This window comes from Eulemur rufifrons, chromosome 1 (genome assembly GCF_041146395.1).
Source record: "Eulemur rufifrons isolate Redbay chromosome 1, OSU_ERuf_1, whole genome shotgun sequence".
NCBI classification, from domain to species: Eukaryota; Metazoa; Chordata; class Mammalia; order Primates; family Lemuridae; genus Eulemur; species Eulemur rufifrons.
In genome coordinates, this window is record NC_090983.1 from 100,559,871 (window position 1) to 100,579,080 (window position 19,210).

Here is a 19,210-nt window from a genome sequence, read left to right on the forward strand (position 1 = left end):
TGAACAAGAATCTCTGTATGCACTGCTTACATGATAGAGTCCAAATACTTTGGAATGTGATCTTAGTTACCACTGTAAGCCTATTCCTACTGTCTCAAGTAAGATCCCTGACATCACCCCAAAATGAACTACTCCCCATTTTCGGGATATGCCATGGCCTCGTGCACCTGTTAGCTCCTTAACTAGTGAATTTCTAGCCACATTTAAGATTTAGATTAAATGCTATACTATAATAATTATTTCTCCATATATCATTCTCCCCATTAGACTGTCTCAGAGGTCATGTTTAAAATCTCAGCGCTAGGCACTCAACAAGGATATATAGACTGAATGGATGAAAAAATGACTAGTTGTTAATCATTTTCCTAATAAAAGCAAAGGACAGAATTATCTAATTAGCAGTGATACCATGCTTATACCTGACATTCCAACCATTTTTAGAAACAGCACCATTACCTCTTTTGAGGAGTTCATCTCACCCTGAGGACTAGCTAGGTACTTATTCCTTTTAATACTGTAAAATTCTGCAAAGGTTTTGCTATATAGTTCACTATGCCAATTTCTATTACTTACAACGACTGGGTGGGCTGATGTCCATTACAGTCAAAGTAGGATTGTCTATGTCACTTCCCCTTCTTCTTATTCGACTATCATCATACTCTGGGGTAAAGATACTGCTTCCACTACTGGTGCTTAAGGAGTGATCAGTAGGACTGAAACTCACAGGAGACCGGAAGCTAGTCCCCTGGGTCCTTCTAGCTCTTGGAAAAGTTTTACGACCTAAAAAATGAAAACAGAATTACCTTATACCTTTTATTAATATGTTATGCTTTAAAAGTATTTGAAACAGCAATGATTGCGAGAGAAAAATTAACAGGATCTGAATCCAAATTCAAATACTCTCTTATGGCAAAACACAAATCATATAAAAGTATCCCCTCATTTTTAGATAAAAAGGAGAAAAAATATTTTACTCTCATTTCCAATAATGATTTTAAAATATAAAACAAAGATTTGGAAGTTTATAGGTAGCAAGTTTTTTTTTTTGTTAAAGGGATAATGCAAATATGAATTTCATCATCAAGGAGTAATTTTCTAATTAATACCATTTAAAAATTACTCCTTTTGGCCGGGCGCGGTGGCTCACGCCTGTAATCCTAGCACTCTGGGAGGCCGAGGTGGGCAGATCGTTTGAGCTCAGGAATTCGAGACCAGCCTGAGCAAGAGCGAGACCCCATCTCTACTAAAAATAGAAAGAAATTATATGGACAGCTAAAAATATATATAGAAAAAATTAGCCGGGCATGGTGGTACATGCCTGTAGTCCCAGCTACTCGGGAGGCTGAGACAGGAGGATCCCTTGTGCTCAGGAGTTTGAGGTTGCTGTGAGCTAGGCTGACGCCACGGCACTCACTCTAGCCCGGGCAACAGAGTGAGACTCTGTCTCAAAAAAAAAAAAAATTACTCCTTTTAAGGGAAAGAGAAGTATTATGAAATAAGTTGACACAAAGCTAACATGTCATTATACTTTTAGTTATGACCCACTCTCCTCACAACAGCTGTTTTAACCAGAAAACTAAGTGATATAGGAACAAATTTATTTCTAATGATATTATACAAATATGAGATTTTTTAAAATTTATATTTATTTTTATTGTTTTTGAGATTTTTAACAACTGTTCTTGTGGTCAAACTGCCAGAAACTTACCGTCATTATACTCTTGGTGATGATATGAAACATGATACCTTCTTGGATATGTTCCTCCTTTTCCAAATTTCTCAAAGATAGGGTTATCATAATCTGCTAAGAAACATATAATAAAATCATGTTATTAAAAAGTCAAATATTTTTAATAATGAAAAGCACATTTACAGATTTTTATTTGATTTTTCAAATATCTCCCCTCTCCCTCCTAGACAAAACATTATCCAGTGACATAAACATTTCAATGTTTAGAATTTATAAAATCTAACCTGAAAATTCCTGATGGTTATCTGGGTAGCTCTGTGCCCTAGGCATTCGTGATTTTGGATAGCTCTCTCTATAAACAGAAAATGTCACATTAAATTAAGAGAAAGTATGTAAAACAGGACAGTTTAAAAAAAATCTTTAAGCAATATCTCTGTGTGTGTGTGTGTGTGTGTGTGTGTGTTGTGTGTAAAGGCGCTCACTCCGAGGTTAAAACTAAAACAGAGAAACTTCTTTTTAAACACTTATGTGGTACATGTAGGCAAAAAGCCTAGCTGTGAGCATGATATATTTTGGAATCATAGGTTTTTGGAAATACCTGTGTTTCAATCTGAGCTCTGCCACTTAACTGTGAAACCCTGACAATAATTTTCCGAGACTGTTTCTGCAACTATAAAAAGTAAACAATAATTTCCAATTCATCAAATGTATACAACTAAACTGCTCAGGACAGTGCTTTGCAAGTAGTGAGTATTCAATATATAGCTTTCTCATTACTACTGAATTTCTTACATGTCTACCTTGAGGTAGAAATTGACACTGAGGTTTCATATACATGGATCATAGAAAATTAAATGCACATTTCCACATAGTATAAGTTATCTTTTCTGAATTTGCTTCCATAAAGCAATCCTTGAGGAGATTAAACAACTAAAGATTTTAATATTGACTCTTCTTTGTGTGCTACAGGGTGACCACCAAGAACACTGTCCTATTGAGAACAGGAGGGGGAGCACTGGTAACAAAAAATTCATGGTTTGCAACCTGATACTGCTCATATTCCTGAACAGCAATTTCACAAAAGAAAAGTAACTTTAGTTTTTGAAATGACAACTAACACACTGGGCCACAATTACCAAGAATGTAAATTATTTCTAATCTGGTATCAGAATGAACATAATCCTCAACAGGTGAAATATTAATAACTCAAGAAATCTCCAAAACCAAACATAATGAAAAATTTGATAGCAGTTTCACAAACACAGTTTTAAAAGTAAATGATCATAATTTCTCAGTTTGTATTTGCCATCAAAGACATAATTTTGGCAAGCAGGAATACTCAAAATATTACAATCAGTTATCATTTTAACTAATAAAGACACTGAGTCCCATGAGGTTAAAGGATTTATTCACACCGTGGAAAAATTCACTTGCCATCATTATTGACAAATATCAATTACTCATATCCCTCTGAATAAGCACAAAGGAAATGTGCTGACAATTCAACATGCTATCAGTATGCATATTTACCCGTATGTATTAAAAAACAAAACTACAATCAGTATTACCCATCCAAAGGACTGTCAAGTGATGGACAACTTCCTGAGCCAGAATTTTCAGGGCTGCTTAAAGATAATGGATCCAGCATCTAGGAAAATAAAGAGTTCTATCATGATTCAATCTGACAGAACCAAAAGCTACTTTTAAAAAAACTGCTTTATTGAAATATAATCTGTAACATAAAATTCACCCAATTAAAGTACACAATTCAATGGCTTTTAGAATCCCGAGGTGGTGTAACCCTCACCATAATCTTAGAACTCCATACCTAATAGGGGTCACTCCAGAGTTACTCATTTTTAAATGTCCCCTACATCAACCACAACTTCAAAATTTCCTAAGAGGAAAATATTTCTCTATAGACTAGTAACTAAATAATTAAAAACTAAAATACTTCACATAATTTTGCTTACTGAAACTGAACAACAGCCCCACCCAAATTAAGACTAATGACACTGTGACTGCTACATTATTAGAAAGTGTGAAATACTGCAGTAGTGTGTGCATCCAATGCAATCATAAGGAAATAACGACATCATGAAAACATTTCAATACTAAAAAAACTGAAGCATTTAAAAAACTGTTTTAGAAAGTTTACAAACCTCAGTTTCACAAAGTTGAATATTTGTGGTTTTATGCTTTCTTTCAAATGTTAAAAAATCTGAATACTAAATCCCAGGATTATAAAGCAAATGCCTTCATCATTCATTCACTTACTTAGAGATAAGCAATATAGAAAAACCAGCTTTATTCCAGTCTTCTTTATACATCAATACATACAGGTACATGTAAATTAGTGGGCATTTTCATATATTTTTACTATTTTGTTCAGTTAAGAAGATAGATTTGGGGAGAAGAGGTAGCACGCGCGCGCGCGCACACACACACACACACACACACACACACACAACCAGGTACCTGCCAAATCACATGGATCCTGATGACATCCTTTAAATAAAATGAAAAACAACATTGAACTTTTGCTTACTTGGTCCATGCTCTCTGGAATGAACTCTCCTTCACTGTTGATACTGGTGAATGACCCATTCCGGGCAACCTGGTGTAATTCATCTGGAATGTATCCTGGGGGAGGGGAACTTCTATCTCTACTAGTAGAACCTCAAAGGAGAAAAATTATATGATTTATATTATCAGCAAACAAATCAATTTTTGCTTTAATTAAATAGGTTATATTTCTGAAATATATCAATGATTTCAGCCAATTAAATTGAGTTTTTATTAAAAGCTTATTAGAATATTCATGATTGTAAAATGTCAAATGTTTTTATACCCTCTGTAAATTTGCACCCTGCTATGGTTATTAACCTCACTGTAATATTCATTTACGCTTACTAGGTAGCATGGGGTCTTCTGACTGCTCATGGGCTGATAATACCATACAGGTGTTTCCATAAATGCCACTGCTTCTGAACTTCTAGAGGTCACTCATACCCAAGTACATGTTAGCTTTTAATATAATTTATAAAACGCATCACGATGTAGTGAAAGAATATGGACTTTGCAATCAGACCTCAGTTTAAATTCCAGTTCCAGTTATTTACCAGCTGTGTCTTGGGAGAGCTATGCAATCTTCATGAGCCTGTTTCCTCGTCTGTAAACGTGTGAAAGTAAACACCCCTTACTTGAGAGGGGTATTGTGATGGTAAAATTATTCTAAGAACATATGTTTTACACACTTGGCTCCATGATAGCCTTTCCATTCCCTCTCTTTAATCTTTGGAAAACTAAAGTGAGAATTACTTCTCAGTCATTTAGCCCCTACTAGGTTATCCCCAATTTGGAATTCTGGATTATATTTCTGGGTACTTAAAATTAGGCTTTATTTATGGTGAGTTATATTCCTGGAATTTCAATTTCTTTGTAGTTTAGAAAAATGGAGAATCTGGCATTCATTTAAGATAGTTCATTTAATTCATCATATTTCTTAGGAGATAATAACCTACTTTATTTGACCTGGTTCCATGGAAATGATGCTATGATTATTAATGCAGTTTCTCCCCTTTCCTTGTAATTTTTAAAAATTAAACTATATTAAGTCCTTTAAATGACCAAAAATAAAATAAAATTAAATTAAAACTAAACTATGAAATAGATATGAGAACGTTATGCGACCATTTAAGTTCTAGTCAAATTGAAAGCAAAAAAGGCTTTAGCCGTATGTAAAGGGGTCACTGTAAGCATATGCCAGCACTTGTTCATGAGATAGGGAAAAAGAGAAAATTGTTTACCAAGAGATGTGCATAAAAGAGAGCACTGTCTGTACTAGTCTGTAAAATGATTAGGTGCTCGACTTTGAGTCAGGGTTGATTTAGACTTCGTATCAACTGTAGCCACAATGATCATATTAGTCCCTAATGTTTTTATGCCTTCCATATACCCTTGTTTATAAAAGAAGATCAATATACTCAATTTATTATACTAAAAGGAGATAGGAAAGAAAAAAAGGCTATGAAAACTTCATCTTCTTACTTGGCAACTCATTTTTCTTAATTTTTGCTAGTGATGAGTATGCCAATGCACTATTGGTTGAGATGTATACACCAGCATACATTCTCATCCCAAAGAGAGTTAAAGAGAATAATTAAAGAGAATAACTGTCAATATACAAGAAAAAAGATAATGGTTACATCCATTAAAGCCACTTCAAGTTTAAAGAAGTGCCAATAAAAGACCAGTAATTCTATACTTTACAATTTCTAGTTTCTTCTTATGCTGGCACTGAAGTCAAACACGAATATTTATTACAATAAGATTGAGGTATTCAGTGCAATTTTAATTCAAAATGAATTTAAAATGCCAATTTAGTGCATTTAAGCTTATTCTATCTAATGCAATTAAAGTGAATTGGCAGTTTTGCTTTTTTTTGTTTGTTTGTTTGTTTTGTTTTGAGACAGAGTCTCGCTTTGTTGCCCAGGCTAGAGTGAGTGCCGTGCTGTCAGCCTAGCTCAGAGCAACCTTCTCCTGGGCTCAAGCGATCCTCCTGTCTCAGCTTCCGAGTAGCTGGGACTACAGGTGCGAGCCACCACACCCAGCTAATTTTTTGTTTCTCTTTTTAGTTGACCAGCTAATTTTTTTTCTATTTTTAGTAGAGATGGGGGTCTCACTCTTGCTCAGGCTGGTCTTGAACTTCTGACCTCAAGCAATCCTCCCAGCTCAGCCTCCCAGAGTGCTAGGATTACAGGTGTGAGCCACCACACCCGGCCCCGAATTGGCAGTTTTTTACTTTAAAATGACAGATACTATAATGTGATGAGAAATAGGGAATAAGAAATGCACAATTAATAGTAGTCATGCCTTCTAGTTTGAAAAATAAAATGCACTTTACAAATGTTCTCTCAATTTATTGATACAATAATCCCATGATTTAAAAATGAAGACAAGCTTACACTCGTCTCAGGTTAATCAGAGAGCTAGAATTTGAATTCAGGTATCTCAAATGTTCTTTCACCAAATTTTAAAATTATATCAAAATAAATCCAAATGAGGACAAGCCATTTTTATTTTACTTGCATATAATCTCTGCTGCTCACATTTCTAGCACTTCTGAAACCAAAAGTAGGACTTATATAAAGCAGACACTTAGAAGAGAATGGTCATAAAATAGCTTTTCCTGGGAACCAAAAGAGAAGATGAATAATACATATATATTTTTTGGTGGTTCACATGCTAATTTAATCTTTTCTTTCATTATGAACAACGCTCTTCTGTGACCAGTCTTTTAGATTCCCAACCACATCTATTCTGTCCCACTCTCCTGCTTCCTCCCTATTCATTTGTTTCTCATCTTCAACTTTTCCCCTTCAAATCTATCCCTCATATATATTTTCATGGTATTTTTAATGATCACATCCACTGCCCTCTTTATTAAAAACATTTATACCAGCAGTGTTTTGAGCAATATAATGCTTTTATCACATAAAAATGTAGATTACCAATGTTTTATATAAATTGAAGAAGATGCACAAAACTGGGGGAGTTTAGAGCACCTCTACCTAGCCCATGCCTTGCTAATAAAGCCTCCTCAAAAAACAGCACACAGGATTCCTTATTTCTTTATACCATAAGCTTAATTAGAAGAATACATTATTAATGGTAAATAAAAACTGAATGCTAATAAAGTAATAATAAAGCATAATCTGAAAATTCTTAACAATCTTTATTTTGACAGCATTCTTGGCGATAACTAAAACCCTAGAAAAAGGCTCATGAACTTAGAATCTAGTGCATCTATTGATTGTAATATACTAGAATTACTTCTTTTAATTTTTTCCTCCATTCTATTTGTACAATTAAAACCTCCTCAAGGTTTTATTTGAATTTGTTAAACATTTAAATACCATGGGTATATAAACAAAGAATTTAAATTTAAATTGGCGATTACTAATCCTATAATACTTGAAAAGAATTTCCAAGGGACATCAGATATTAAAATGTAGTTAAGTTAGTTAAATTACACAAAGTACAGAAACAGAATGCTATTTATCAGGAATGGGTTTAGGTGCTGCCCCTACATTAAATGATGGAGAAGAAATTGAGAAATCACCCATTTCATAATTTAGACATTAGCTTTACCTATTATAGAAAGCCGTTTTTTCCTCTCTGCTCCAAATAGTGTGTTGTCCAAATCTTCTAGTGATGGCAATGGTTCTAAATTAGCAGCCTACAACGGAAAAAAAGACAGTGCTATTCTTCCCTTTTGGGGGTTTAAACAGAATCTCTCCTCTATCAAATACAATCTAGCTATTCTATATTGTTTGTGGGCCTTATCAAGTCTTCTACTCCTTGAAATTTTAATTCTAACATAATTCTTCCCAAATCGTCAGTATCTGTTAGTTTCATATGTAAAATATATTATACTTATTTATAATTGTGACTCTGGTTTTACAGAGCAAGGATATTAAACTATAGCAATTAAAGTATATAAATTTACATTTAATCACATTGAAAATATAGCAGTGATTACAGAATATAACTGTTTCATATATTGACTTTTAGGCATAAGTCCTATAATTCTTACTGGGAAAAAAACCCCAATTCATACCTGTGTATTTCCATTTATTACAAGTAATATCTTTAGGCTCTTCATATGAATACTACGATCCAGCAGTTCCACAGCTTTGTCCAAGTCATCTTGGGTAGTTAATGGAATTACCAACTAAACAAAAAGGAACATAAGGAATTATGCAGCCATCTCACTAGGTGTCAAATTGTTCCACAGCATCTCTATTACTAGGGACTTATAAATGTTAAAATACCTTACTCTTTGATTTGTTACTATCACAAAAGTTTGAATGAGTATATGTATCTAGATTGTTCTGTTCTTCCCATCCCACCACCACTAAAATCATACAATGAATATGAATAAATGCTTTAAAATTTTGCTTTATTAATCATTACATTCTTCTATAAAATGCATTTAAAGATTAATTTTCTAGAATATTTCCATAATACTAAGTTACAGTATATTCACCACAAAAAAAACTTTAAAGAACACACACAGATCATCTTTTCATCTGAATAGATGCAACTTTTTTTTTTTTTTTTTTTGAGACAGAGTGTCGCTCTGTTGCCCAAGGTAGAATGCAGTGGCGTCATTATCATAGCTCACTGTAACCTCAAACTCCTGAGCTCAGGTGATCCTCCTGCTTCACCCTCCCGAGTAGCTGGGAAACCAGGTGTAGGCCAAGATAGTCATCTAAGTTTTCTATTTTTAGTAGAGACGGGTCTCACTCTTGCTCAGGCTGGTCTCAAACTCCTGAGCTCAAGCAATCCTCCCACCTTGGCCTCCCAGAGTGCTAGGATTACAGAAGTGAGCCACCACACCTAGCCCCTGCATAGATGCAACTCATAGTTCTTTTTCCAATAGTAATCACAGATTTGTATTCTCACCTGGTGTGCTCATCAACAGATCAGCATCCTGAGCATCTGTCATGGATGACAGCTGTTATGGAGGGGTGCCATTAGTAATATACCTGCAATCTACTGCTCACCTGGGGTTCATCTCTCTGAGCCCGGTGATCTGAACACTATACTCTAAAACAAATAAGCTAAATGGGTTAGCCATCCCATAGGAAACCCTGAATGTGGAATCTGCTTTCACCAGTCCTCTCATGGATCAGATGTTATACCGGACAAAAGCACCTGAGGTCTATGAGGAAAAATGTGATTCACACAATTTAAGAAAATCAAAATACCTTTTTTCAAAAAATGTCAACTTAGTAGCTTAAGAATACTCTGTCAATAACTTCACAGTATATTTCATTCCATTGAAAGAGGGATAGAATAAAAACAAGTGAACATACTCCACACTTGTTAAAATTTTGAGAGGAAGACCTTAATATTTATTTTATTATACATTTATTTATAATTGGATTGCTTACTTTTCCAAGATAATGCTGCTTTTGGGGGAAAAAAACACTAATTTAAATGACAGTAACCAAATATGAACATAAATGATTCTGCTCTTTTTCAGTTTTTGGCTGTAAAATGTGGACATCCCGGAGGAACGCCTGCATGCAGCAGCTTAGACAGTGCCTACAGTCTTGATGTGAACACAGGTGGGAACCTGTGTTCTAAGGTCACCTATTACAAGCTGTAAAATGAGGACTAAGATCAAAAACAAGTCCCAGCTTATCTAAATTATACTAAATAAATCACAGAATGTTTTTCTGCTTGGTGAATTAATTTCAGCCTCATTCATGAAATCTATTTCCCTCTGACTTATTTGTGATAGACCAGTTGTTTGTTGATATAAATCCTTTCTGGAAAGGAAACTTAAAATTGAGTCTAAGAACACCTTAAACAGAACTTCAATTTGAAAGAAGTGCATTATCTTCCTGAGTTTACATAGTGAAGTATGGAAATAGCCCACAAAAAGGTTTTCTGGCTCCACTCATCTAAAATGGGAACAATTTTAGAAGACCTTCACTTCACCTGAACACCTCCGTATCTGCCCCCCACAACACCACACTCAAAGAGATACACAAAGCCACCTTATTAGATAAAGAGGAGCCAAACTAACAAATTCAACCAATCCCAGCTTAAATTTCCTGGTTGTTTCAATTCTAACAAACTGGAAATTTATAGACTAGCAGTTCATTTTGAACAGAGGAATTTATATTGCACTAGAAAAAAATATTTATAGAAGTAGAATAACATGATGTATAAATAAATCAGTTACTGGCTTGTCTGCAGGTTCACAAAATTAACATCCTCTCTGTATAAGATTTTCCCTAGTACCCACAATGTCCAAGATCATGTATTTGGTTTGGGACAACGTGTCACATGAATCAGGACATGGTTAACTTACAGAAGAACCACAGATTCTTACAGAATCTCAGGATTGCAAGAAATCTTAAATGTAATCTTATACTAATGCCACCTCTACCACATTCCTGCCAAGAGGCCACCCAAATATAATGGCAGAACCATTCACAGAAATCCTTCAGAAAGCATGAGAAAAATAAACTAAAAATGGAGAAATTTTCTATTTTTTAGAAAATGGAAAAGTTCTTGAAACTACAGTTACCTTGATGTCAATCCTCAAGAAAACCCCAGACAAAATTACATAAACAAATAACTCTTAACAGAAACAGCAATTCCAGGAGCTAGCACAGTTATAATATGGACAAATCATGCCAAATTAACCTTGTTTTTTTGATAGACCTACTAGGCTGGCTACCGATAAAGACAATATAGAAATCAAGCAGGGGTAGGAGGGAAGAGGTGAGGGGCAAAAACCCACCTAACAGGTACAATGAACACTATTCAGGTGATGGGCACGTTGATAGCCCTGACTCAAGCCATGTAACAAAAACATCTGTACCCCCCCCTTAGTATTTTGATATAAAAAAATATTTTTTTAAAGACAATATTATTGTCTTAAAGTTTTCCATGACACAATTTTAGACCAAAAGAAAAAAAAAAAGATGCTTCTGGTTCCCTTGAATCATACTTTGGGGATAATGATTGAAGTTGAAGTCATTTATGAAAAAAAGACACTGGGAAACACTTGTAGGGGAATCGAGAAGACAGGGAAAGAAAAGGGGCCCATAATGGGTATACTATCAGCAAGTTACCACTGTGGGCATCCATCCCCACCCCTACCCACCCTTGAGGCCCAGCTCCCATTCCCCTCCTCCTTGTATGTACTTCAACCCCATGGCCACACCTCTGGAAAACCCTCAGAGCCTAAGGGGCTGGCAGCTGGAAATCAGGCCAGCATGAACAGAAATAATAAGTGCTGAGATAGGAATAGCCAACATGGTGCGTTTACAACTAACTGGAAACCCTAAAAAGTATCTGAAAAATAAAATTTCAAGGTACTACTATAGTATAGTACTCATCACTTCGTTCAGGTATATTAACTGTTTAGAATACAGATTTTTGCTTATCAAAATATTTTCATCTCCGAGTGAGGTGTAAGTGGTTTCTTTAGACAAGCTACATTAGCATTTTCTTTAGCTTTAAATTAACAATAATTCATTTAAAATCTAATAATTTCAAATAATTTTATTTCCACAATGCTTTAACATTTGCAAAGCACTTTCACATGTCTTCTTGCATTAATGTTTACTAAGCTCTCCATTGTCACTCCATCCTTACTGGTACTTTTCCTATTCCTGAAACATGTAAGTCTTTTCCATCTTAGGATTGCTGGTATGTACCACTTTCAAGCCACTCTCTCTACCAACCCTGTTCTTTCCCTGAACCTCTTTGTAGGGTTGGCTTTTCATACATCTCAGTATGAATATCAGCACCTCAGTTAGTTCTTCCTTAACACTGTATACAGGATACCTACTGCCCTGGCTTTTATTTTTTATCATAATACTTTATGCATTTCCTTCAAAGAATCATATATTTAAGCAATTCATTTAGCAATTGTCTGCTTCTACCATAGGTATAAAAAGTCTACTCCATGAGGAGCTCCAATTCATTGTCATAGCCTGAAAAATTTAATAAATATTTTCTGAAGATTAAAAACCAAACTGTCCCATAAATTTTAGAATCTCAAGATCTTGAGATCTCATAGGATCTCAAGAACTAAAAGAAACCTCTGGCCGGGCCCGGTGCTCACGCCTGTAATCCTAGCACTCTGGGAGGCCAAGGCGGGTGGATCGCTCGAGGTCAGGAGTTCAAGACCAGCCTGAGCAAGAGCGAGACCCCGTCTCTACTAAAAAAATAGAAAGAAATTATCTGGCCAACTAAAAATATATATACAAAAAATTAGCTGGGCATGGTGGCACATGCCTGTAGTCTCAGCTACCCGGGAGGCTGAGGCAGTAAGATCCCTTAAGCCCAGGAGTTTGAGGTTGCTGTGAGCTAGGCTGATGCCACGGCACTCACTCTAGCCTGGGCAACAGAGCGAGACTCTGTCTCAAAAAAAAAAAAAGAAACCTCAGAGATCATCTAATCCAATCCTAATTTTGTAAGATTAAAGAGGGGTTTCTCCATAACACATAGCTCCTCAGTACCAAGCAAGCCCTCAAGATCACATGTACTGACCCCTAAATGTCAGCATAATAATCTAATCAAGTCCTAACCAACATTAAAATAATCCTTTAAGTTTTAACTAAATTGTCTGACTACCAAAGCTCTACTGTCTGTAGCCAAGTGTAAAGCATGAAAAGAAAAGATAGTTCATCAAAAGTGCACATAATAAAAACAAAACATAAATGAGCAGCAAACTTACAAGTAATACATGTATTTTCTCCTATAACAGACTATCATTCAATTACTTGCACAGTAGCACCTTCTATTATTTTCCACAAAGGAAAAATATCTATCTCAACCAGTTAAATTTACTCGTGATATTTCATTCCTCCGATATACCATATATTTATCAATTCCTAAATAAAAACATAACAGTCCTAAAGGAATTCTCTTAAATGAACATAGTACTTTCCAAAATGAGAACCACTAAAAGTTAAACTCTACATATTTACCTCATTATTGGTATAATGCAGATCCATAGACTGTCCAAAGGCAATTTTAGCCTTAGACCTCAGATCTTCCAGTTTAACTGGTCTGGGGAACTGAAGGATTCTATATAGACAGAATTTTAAAAATATTTTATTTTTCTTAGGCAAAGTTAAGTAATATACTTCCAACAGGTACCTCTTGTTAGATATAAAATTAAGTAAAAATTGTGTAAATGTTCACTTAAACACTACAACAGCTCATTTTTTTATCAAGTGCACAAATTTTCAACACAAAGTTTGAAAACTCTGAAGTTTGTTCTATTCTAATAAAAATTTTTAAAAGGAAATTTTCAAAATTTTCTGGTTTTAAATTTGCACCGGAACTGTCACATGAATGTTAAAGAGCAATGTAAAATGTCCATTGAGGAAAAGTGATTTAACTTAACTATGTGAAATCTGCACAAAAGAATGTAATGAAACTGTTAAAAAGAATAAAGCTGTTTATTGGGGATTCAAATTTTGATTTCTGTATCCTTATCAACTCAACATTTTTGAGCACATAGTCATAAAGTATACCTCCAAAATAAATATTTTAAAAGGATTACAATTTTAAAATGAATTGAAATTCTTGTGTTTTCTTCCCATATGCCAAAGGATTGGCCTGTGCTGCCCCTACAGAGCATGCACCTAAAGCCGGGAGACAACCAGAATAGACTGTAAGCCCCACAAGGGGAGAGACCATGTCTGCTTTGCTCACAGTATTCCTCCAGGGCCTGCCGAATAAATTTAAAAATTGGGGAAATATCCATAAAAGAATCTTAAATAAAAAAGTAAATTGGACAATAGTTCTGTGGTATTTTGGTCTTTTTAAACATCTCAATGTAAGATATGTTTACATCTTCAAGTTATACGATTTGTGAGCCACTTTAAAGTCCTTAAAACCAGTAGACTTTTCGTTCAATTAATTCAGTGAGAAATTAATAGCAGAAATGAAATTCCATCTTCTCTAACTCCTATTAGATCTTGTTACCAATTCTGTCATCAACCACCACCACCACTTTGCACTGAGGTACAGACGCCAAGTGGAAAGCGAGGTTTACATCTCTACTGAACAGTTTGCAGCCACCATTCCAACTCACCTTCCTCAACATTACTAATGGAATGCATGGCATAGCACTGAGGTCTCTTGAGAGTAAGCAAAATTGTGAATGTTAAGTCCACATACATAAATTCTGTATAGTATTTGGAGGGATGACACAATTATGATAAGGGGAAATATATTTAATTTATAGACCTTATTTATTTCCTAATATTACAAAAAAAAGATATTAATAATTTCTAATGGTTAGCCTGAATTTTGACAGATTCTATCTTAAAACTAAGCTCATGTTATACATTAGCAAGGGCTCTCCTATTTTCAATTTGTAAACCATAAAACTTCATTCAAATCAAAGAACCTTTTTTTTTTTTTTTTGTTGAGACAGAGTCTCACTCTGTTGCCCAGGCTAGAGTGAGTGCCGTGGCGTCAGCCTAGCTCACAGCAACCTCAAACTCCTGGGCTCAAGCGATCCTACTGCCTCAGCCTCCCGAGTAGCTGGGACTACAGGCATGCGCCACTATGCCCGGCTAATTTTTTCTATATAGATTTTTAGGTGTCCATATAATGTGTTTCTATTTTTAGTAGAGACGGGGTCTCGCTCAGGCTGGTCTCGAACTCCTGACCTTGAGCAATCCACCCGCCTCGGCCTCCCAGAGTGCTAGGATTACAGGCGTGAGCCACCGCGCCCGGCCCCAAAGAACCTTTAATAGCTTAATTAGAACACATTTGATTAAATCAATTAATTGACAAGTGATGTTTCCTTCCTTACCTTTTTTCTCCTCTATGTTCAAATTTGACTCGGACATCATTCTGTAATGAAATGACAAATCAGTCATATAATCATTCAGAAATCAGATAAAATTTCTAGAATTTCTAAATGATTTTCTTTCTTAAACATTCATTTAAAATAAAGCTGAGAGGGAAAGAAGTTTCATTTTTTGTATCAGCTCCAGTTAATTGATTGTGTCTGCCAAAAAGCTGAGTTGAGAATTATGTTGCTGAATGTGGGCAACATAGGAAGAATACCAAGATCTATTAGTGAAGGCATCAGGGGTATGAGACTTTGCTGATCCTGCTAGGGGAAAATATAGAATACTGTATTTCTACCATTCATGCTTGGCATCCCAAACTAATTTCACTTATAAGAATCAAATCATCCTCATTTGTAAACATCCAGATTAGACTATTTCAAAAACAAAATAAAACAATTTGCCTATCTTAAGTGCTTGAAGGATGGATGAAATATCTTCTTTAGAAAGCAGTTACCCCATTTAACAGAACTACCATTTTTTTAAAAATGCACACTCCTATGGGAAAATGTGTAACAAACAACAACAAAATACTTGATTCAAAAGTATAAAGGCTAAACACAAGTCCTCCATAAGATTAGAATATTAAGGGAAAATAATTCAAATAATAAAATATACTTATTAAATTGTTATTAAAACAAATACCTGTTTTTTTGGTGATGAAGATTTTGCTTTTCTAGTTTCCTGTAAGGATAATGCTGGTCGACTAGCCTTATGAAGAACAGCCAAATCTTGCATTATTGAGTCCAAAGCTTGCTGATCATCTAGGTATTTTTGAAATAACACATACACAGAATTTTAACTTCAACATATAGACAGCAAATACAAAATTTATAAATAAATTTATTTAGAAAATACATTAATTTAATGCAAAAATACACCTAAAACATTCTCAATGCCTACATTTTGGGTGAAGTAACATTTTAATTATTTAAAAACTGAAGGGAAAAAAAACCCTGAAGACAGATAACATTAAAATTGCACTAGACTCAAGCTCTAGCATCAGCCTAGAGGTTCATATATAAGATACTTATAGATGAGATAAAGTCATTTTCATTCTCTTAATGATTTAATATTCTAGTATATGGGTCAAAACAGCCTTGTTACAACAATTTTTTTTCTGACTCCTAAACAAAACATCAAGACATCTAAAATCTTAAAAAAAAAAAAAAAAGTGGGGAAAAAATAAACTCTGTATAAACACCATCATTATTTAGCATTTATATTCGAAGTACAGACTTCATTTTTAGAGGTTTTTTTTCTTTCATCAATACTTAAGAGTCCAAAACAAAAAGCTTCATCTGTGGATACTGGCCTACTGGTATTTGGAAATGTTCTCTCAAACTTTTTCAGCATAAAGTTTAATAAGACTACAGACTATTTAATGACCTTGGCCAATAACAATTTAAAAGGTAACAACAGAAGAAAAATCCATTCCTTAGAAAAAGGACTGAGTCTGTAAAACTGAGGGAAAGGATCGTGAACCAAACATATCAAAGATTTCTTTCTGAGATTATAAGCATGTATCTCCCAGTAATGCCAATTATAAGCTCTCTGGAAGACTTCAGGGACAACTTAATTGATTTTCACCAGTAAATCAATTCTACTAATGATAATCAACAAATGGTAAATAAAGGAATCAAGAGACTTCACGGTTTACATTCTACAAGGTAATCATTTCGGTGAACAATATATAATTTATGTTCCTAGACTAGTAATAATTAATATATGCTGTATCTTATAAGGGAAGTCATTTTTAAAAATCTGACAATTCAATAGCCTTAACAGTCTTTCAAACACAAAAATAACTGACTTCCTGAATTTATTATTTTTTAATAACATTCAACATATTCTATCCTGTAGTGAAATTATTTGCATATTAAAAGTTAAAAGTAATGGTTGTAATGGCTTTTTGTTTGTTTGTTTGTTTTGAGACAGAGTCTCATTCTGTTGCCTGGGCTAGAGTGCTGTGGTGTCAGCCTAGCTCACAGCAACCTCAAACTCCTGGGTTCAAGCAATCCTCCTGCCTCAGCCTCCCGAGTAGCTGGGACTACAGGCATGCGCCACCATGCCCGGCTAATTTTTTTCTATATATATTTTTAGCTGTCCAGATAATTTCTATTTTTAGTAGAGACAGGGTCTCGCTCTTGCTCAGGCTGGTCTCAAATTCCTGACCTCAGCCTCCCAGAGTGCTAGGATTGTAGGCGTGAGCCACCGCGCCCGGCTTGTAATGGTTTTTTTAAATAAATTTCAGGTTAAGAGAAAATTTTATAATCCTTCACAAGTATTCTTTGTAAAATAAAATTTTGTCACAATGTTAACTTAGCCAAATAGGTAAGTGAGCCAGTTGGGTACAATATAATCACAACAGGTGTACTATCAATAATAGGTCCATGCCAGACATATGTCACTTATTGATAAAAATAAATTTCTCCTCAGTCTGATAAGCCCAGAATGATCTCAACTGGAATAAAGTTGATGGGATCTTCTTGAGAAACATAATATCTTTAATTCTACACTGGGGAGAAAGGAATGCTAATACTTAAATGTATCTATGTTGTTCTAATTATTTTATTAGAAAAAACTTTTAAGACTTGCATTTAGGCATTTTTATATGTTTAATATCATAATGCCAAAATAAATAAATACCTGAGGAGGCTTTGGCTAAAATCTCTTATCACATTTCTATATACCTTCCTTGTTAAGAGACATGAGTACAGGAAAAAGAAAAAAGAAAAATTAGTATTATTTTCTATCATATATTAATATGTAAAAAAGGAAAGGGCCATTAGAACAAAAGTTCAAATCTTAGGAAAATGACACACAAAACAAAAGGCAATTTAATTGAGTTTCTTCTTTTTCAGGCTTGAAGAATAACATGGTAGATAGTACCAGTAGGGAATTTGCTTTGAGGAGGTTGACAAGTTGTAAGCTAAAAAATCCACAAAAGGATCATCATACATACATAGTTTGAAGATACTCAAACTATAATAAACTCTGATCTTATGATTATTAGACTATTTTGCTGTATTAAGAATCCCTATGGTGGCTATAGGGCACTAGGCAGATTAGACATGTTATAAATATCATAAGGATCATGAGTTGACCCAATAGGCAGTCAGGATGCCCAAAGGATACCAGACTCTGACCAACTGGCACACAGAAGCAGTAGTGGGTTTCTGACATACGTTGAAAGCACAGTCAATTGGGCACAAAACGAAACTAAGTTAACATTATGACAAAATTTCATTTTATTTCTCTCTTGCCATCAGAGTCTGAGCAAATCACAATCAGTATCAGCATAAAATTTCTTCATAAAAAGGTTTATAATAACATAATAGAGAAAATTTTTTCTCCCCCATTCTATCATTTAATTATGGCTGAAAAAAATGCTTTTAGTTTGAACTCACCCATCATGGCAACCAGCTCAACAATTTGAAAATTAGGAAAATGGTTCTCCCATCAGCATTCTTTATTTCTTTAGAAGCTAAAACGACAAACATGCTCATAAGAAGAAACAAAAAAGACAGCCACAAACAAAAAATATATAAGCAAATATTCCAAAATCAGAAAAAATCTAAAATCCAAAACACTTCTGATCCCAAGCATTTTGGATAAGCGATACTCAATCTGTACATGTTGTCTACACTTTAAATTTCAAGACAAAATAAGCTGACAGTAAAAGAATGGAAAAATATATACTATGCAAACAGTAGCCAAAAGAGGCCTGGAGTGGCTATACTAACAGCAGACAAAATAGATTATGATACAAAAATTGCTGTTAGTGACAAAGGGTATTTTAGAATGAACAATGGCTAATTCATCAACAAGATATAGCAATTATAAACTTATATATACCTAACAACAGAGTCTCAAAATACATGAAGCCAAAAATTGTAGAACTGAAGGAAGAAACACGCAATTCAAAAATAAGAGTTGGACACTTTAATGCTCCACTTTCAATAATGAATCAAGTAGACAGAAAATAAGTGAGTAAACAGAAGACTTGGACACTATAAAACCAATAGACTTCATAGATAATCTACAGAACATTCAACTTCAAAACAGCATAATACACATTCTTCTCAAATACATGTAGAACATTTTCTAG

General features: G+C 34.5%; 1 protein-coding gene across 1 annotated transcript in view; it reads right to left on the minus strand.

Annotated features, from left to right (window-relative positions):
* The window catches only part of MAP3K2 (mitogen-activated protein kinase kinase kinase 2), a 31,528-nt gene extending 12,955 nt beyond the window's left edge, over window positions 1–18,573 (minus strand). Inside the window, exons 1-11 of the mRNA XM_069473845.1 lie at window positions 18,510–18,573; window positions 15,745–15,863; window positions 15,060–15,100; window positions 13,216–13,315; window positions 8,313–8,426; window positions 7,844–7,931; window positions 4,239–4,369; window positions 3,259–3,338; window positions 1,975–2,042; window positions 1,709–1,801; window positions 574–780 (exon numbers count right to left, since the gene is read on the minus strand). Coding sequence (XP_069329946.1) covers window positions 574–780; window positions 1,709–1,801; window positions 1,975–2,042; window positions 3,259–3,338; window positions 4,239–4,369; window positions 7,844–7,931; window positions 8,313–8,426; window positions 13,216–13,315; window positions 15,060–15,100; window positions 15,745–15,863; window positions 18,510–18,516 — 1,048 coding nt within the window. The 5' untranslated portion in view covers window positions 18,517–18,573. The remainder of the gene's footprint in view (window positions 1–573; window positions 781–1,708; window positions 1,802–1,974; window positions 2,043–3,258; window positions 3,339–4,238; window positions 4,370–7,843; window positions 7,932–8,312; window positions 8,427–13,215; window positions 13,316–15,059; window positions 15,101–15,744; window positions 15,864–18,509) is intronic.
* Between the last annotated feature and the right edge of the window lie 637 nt (window positions 18,574–19,210).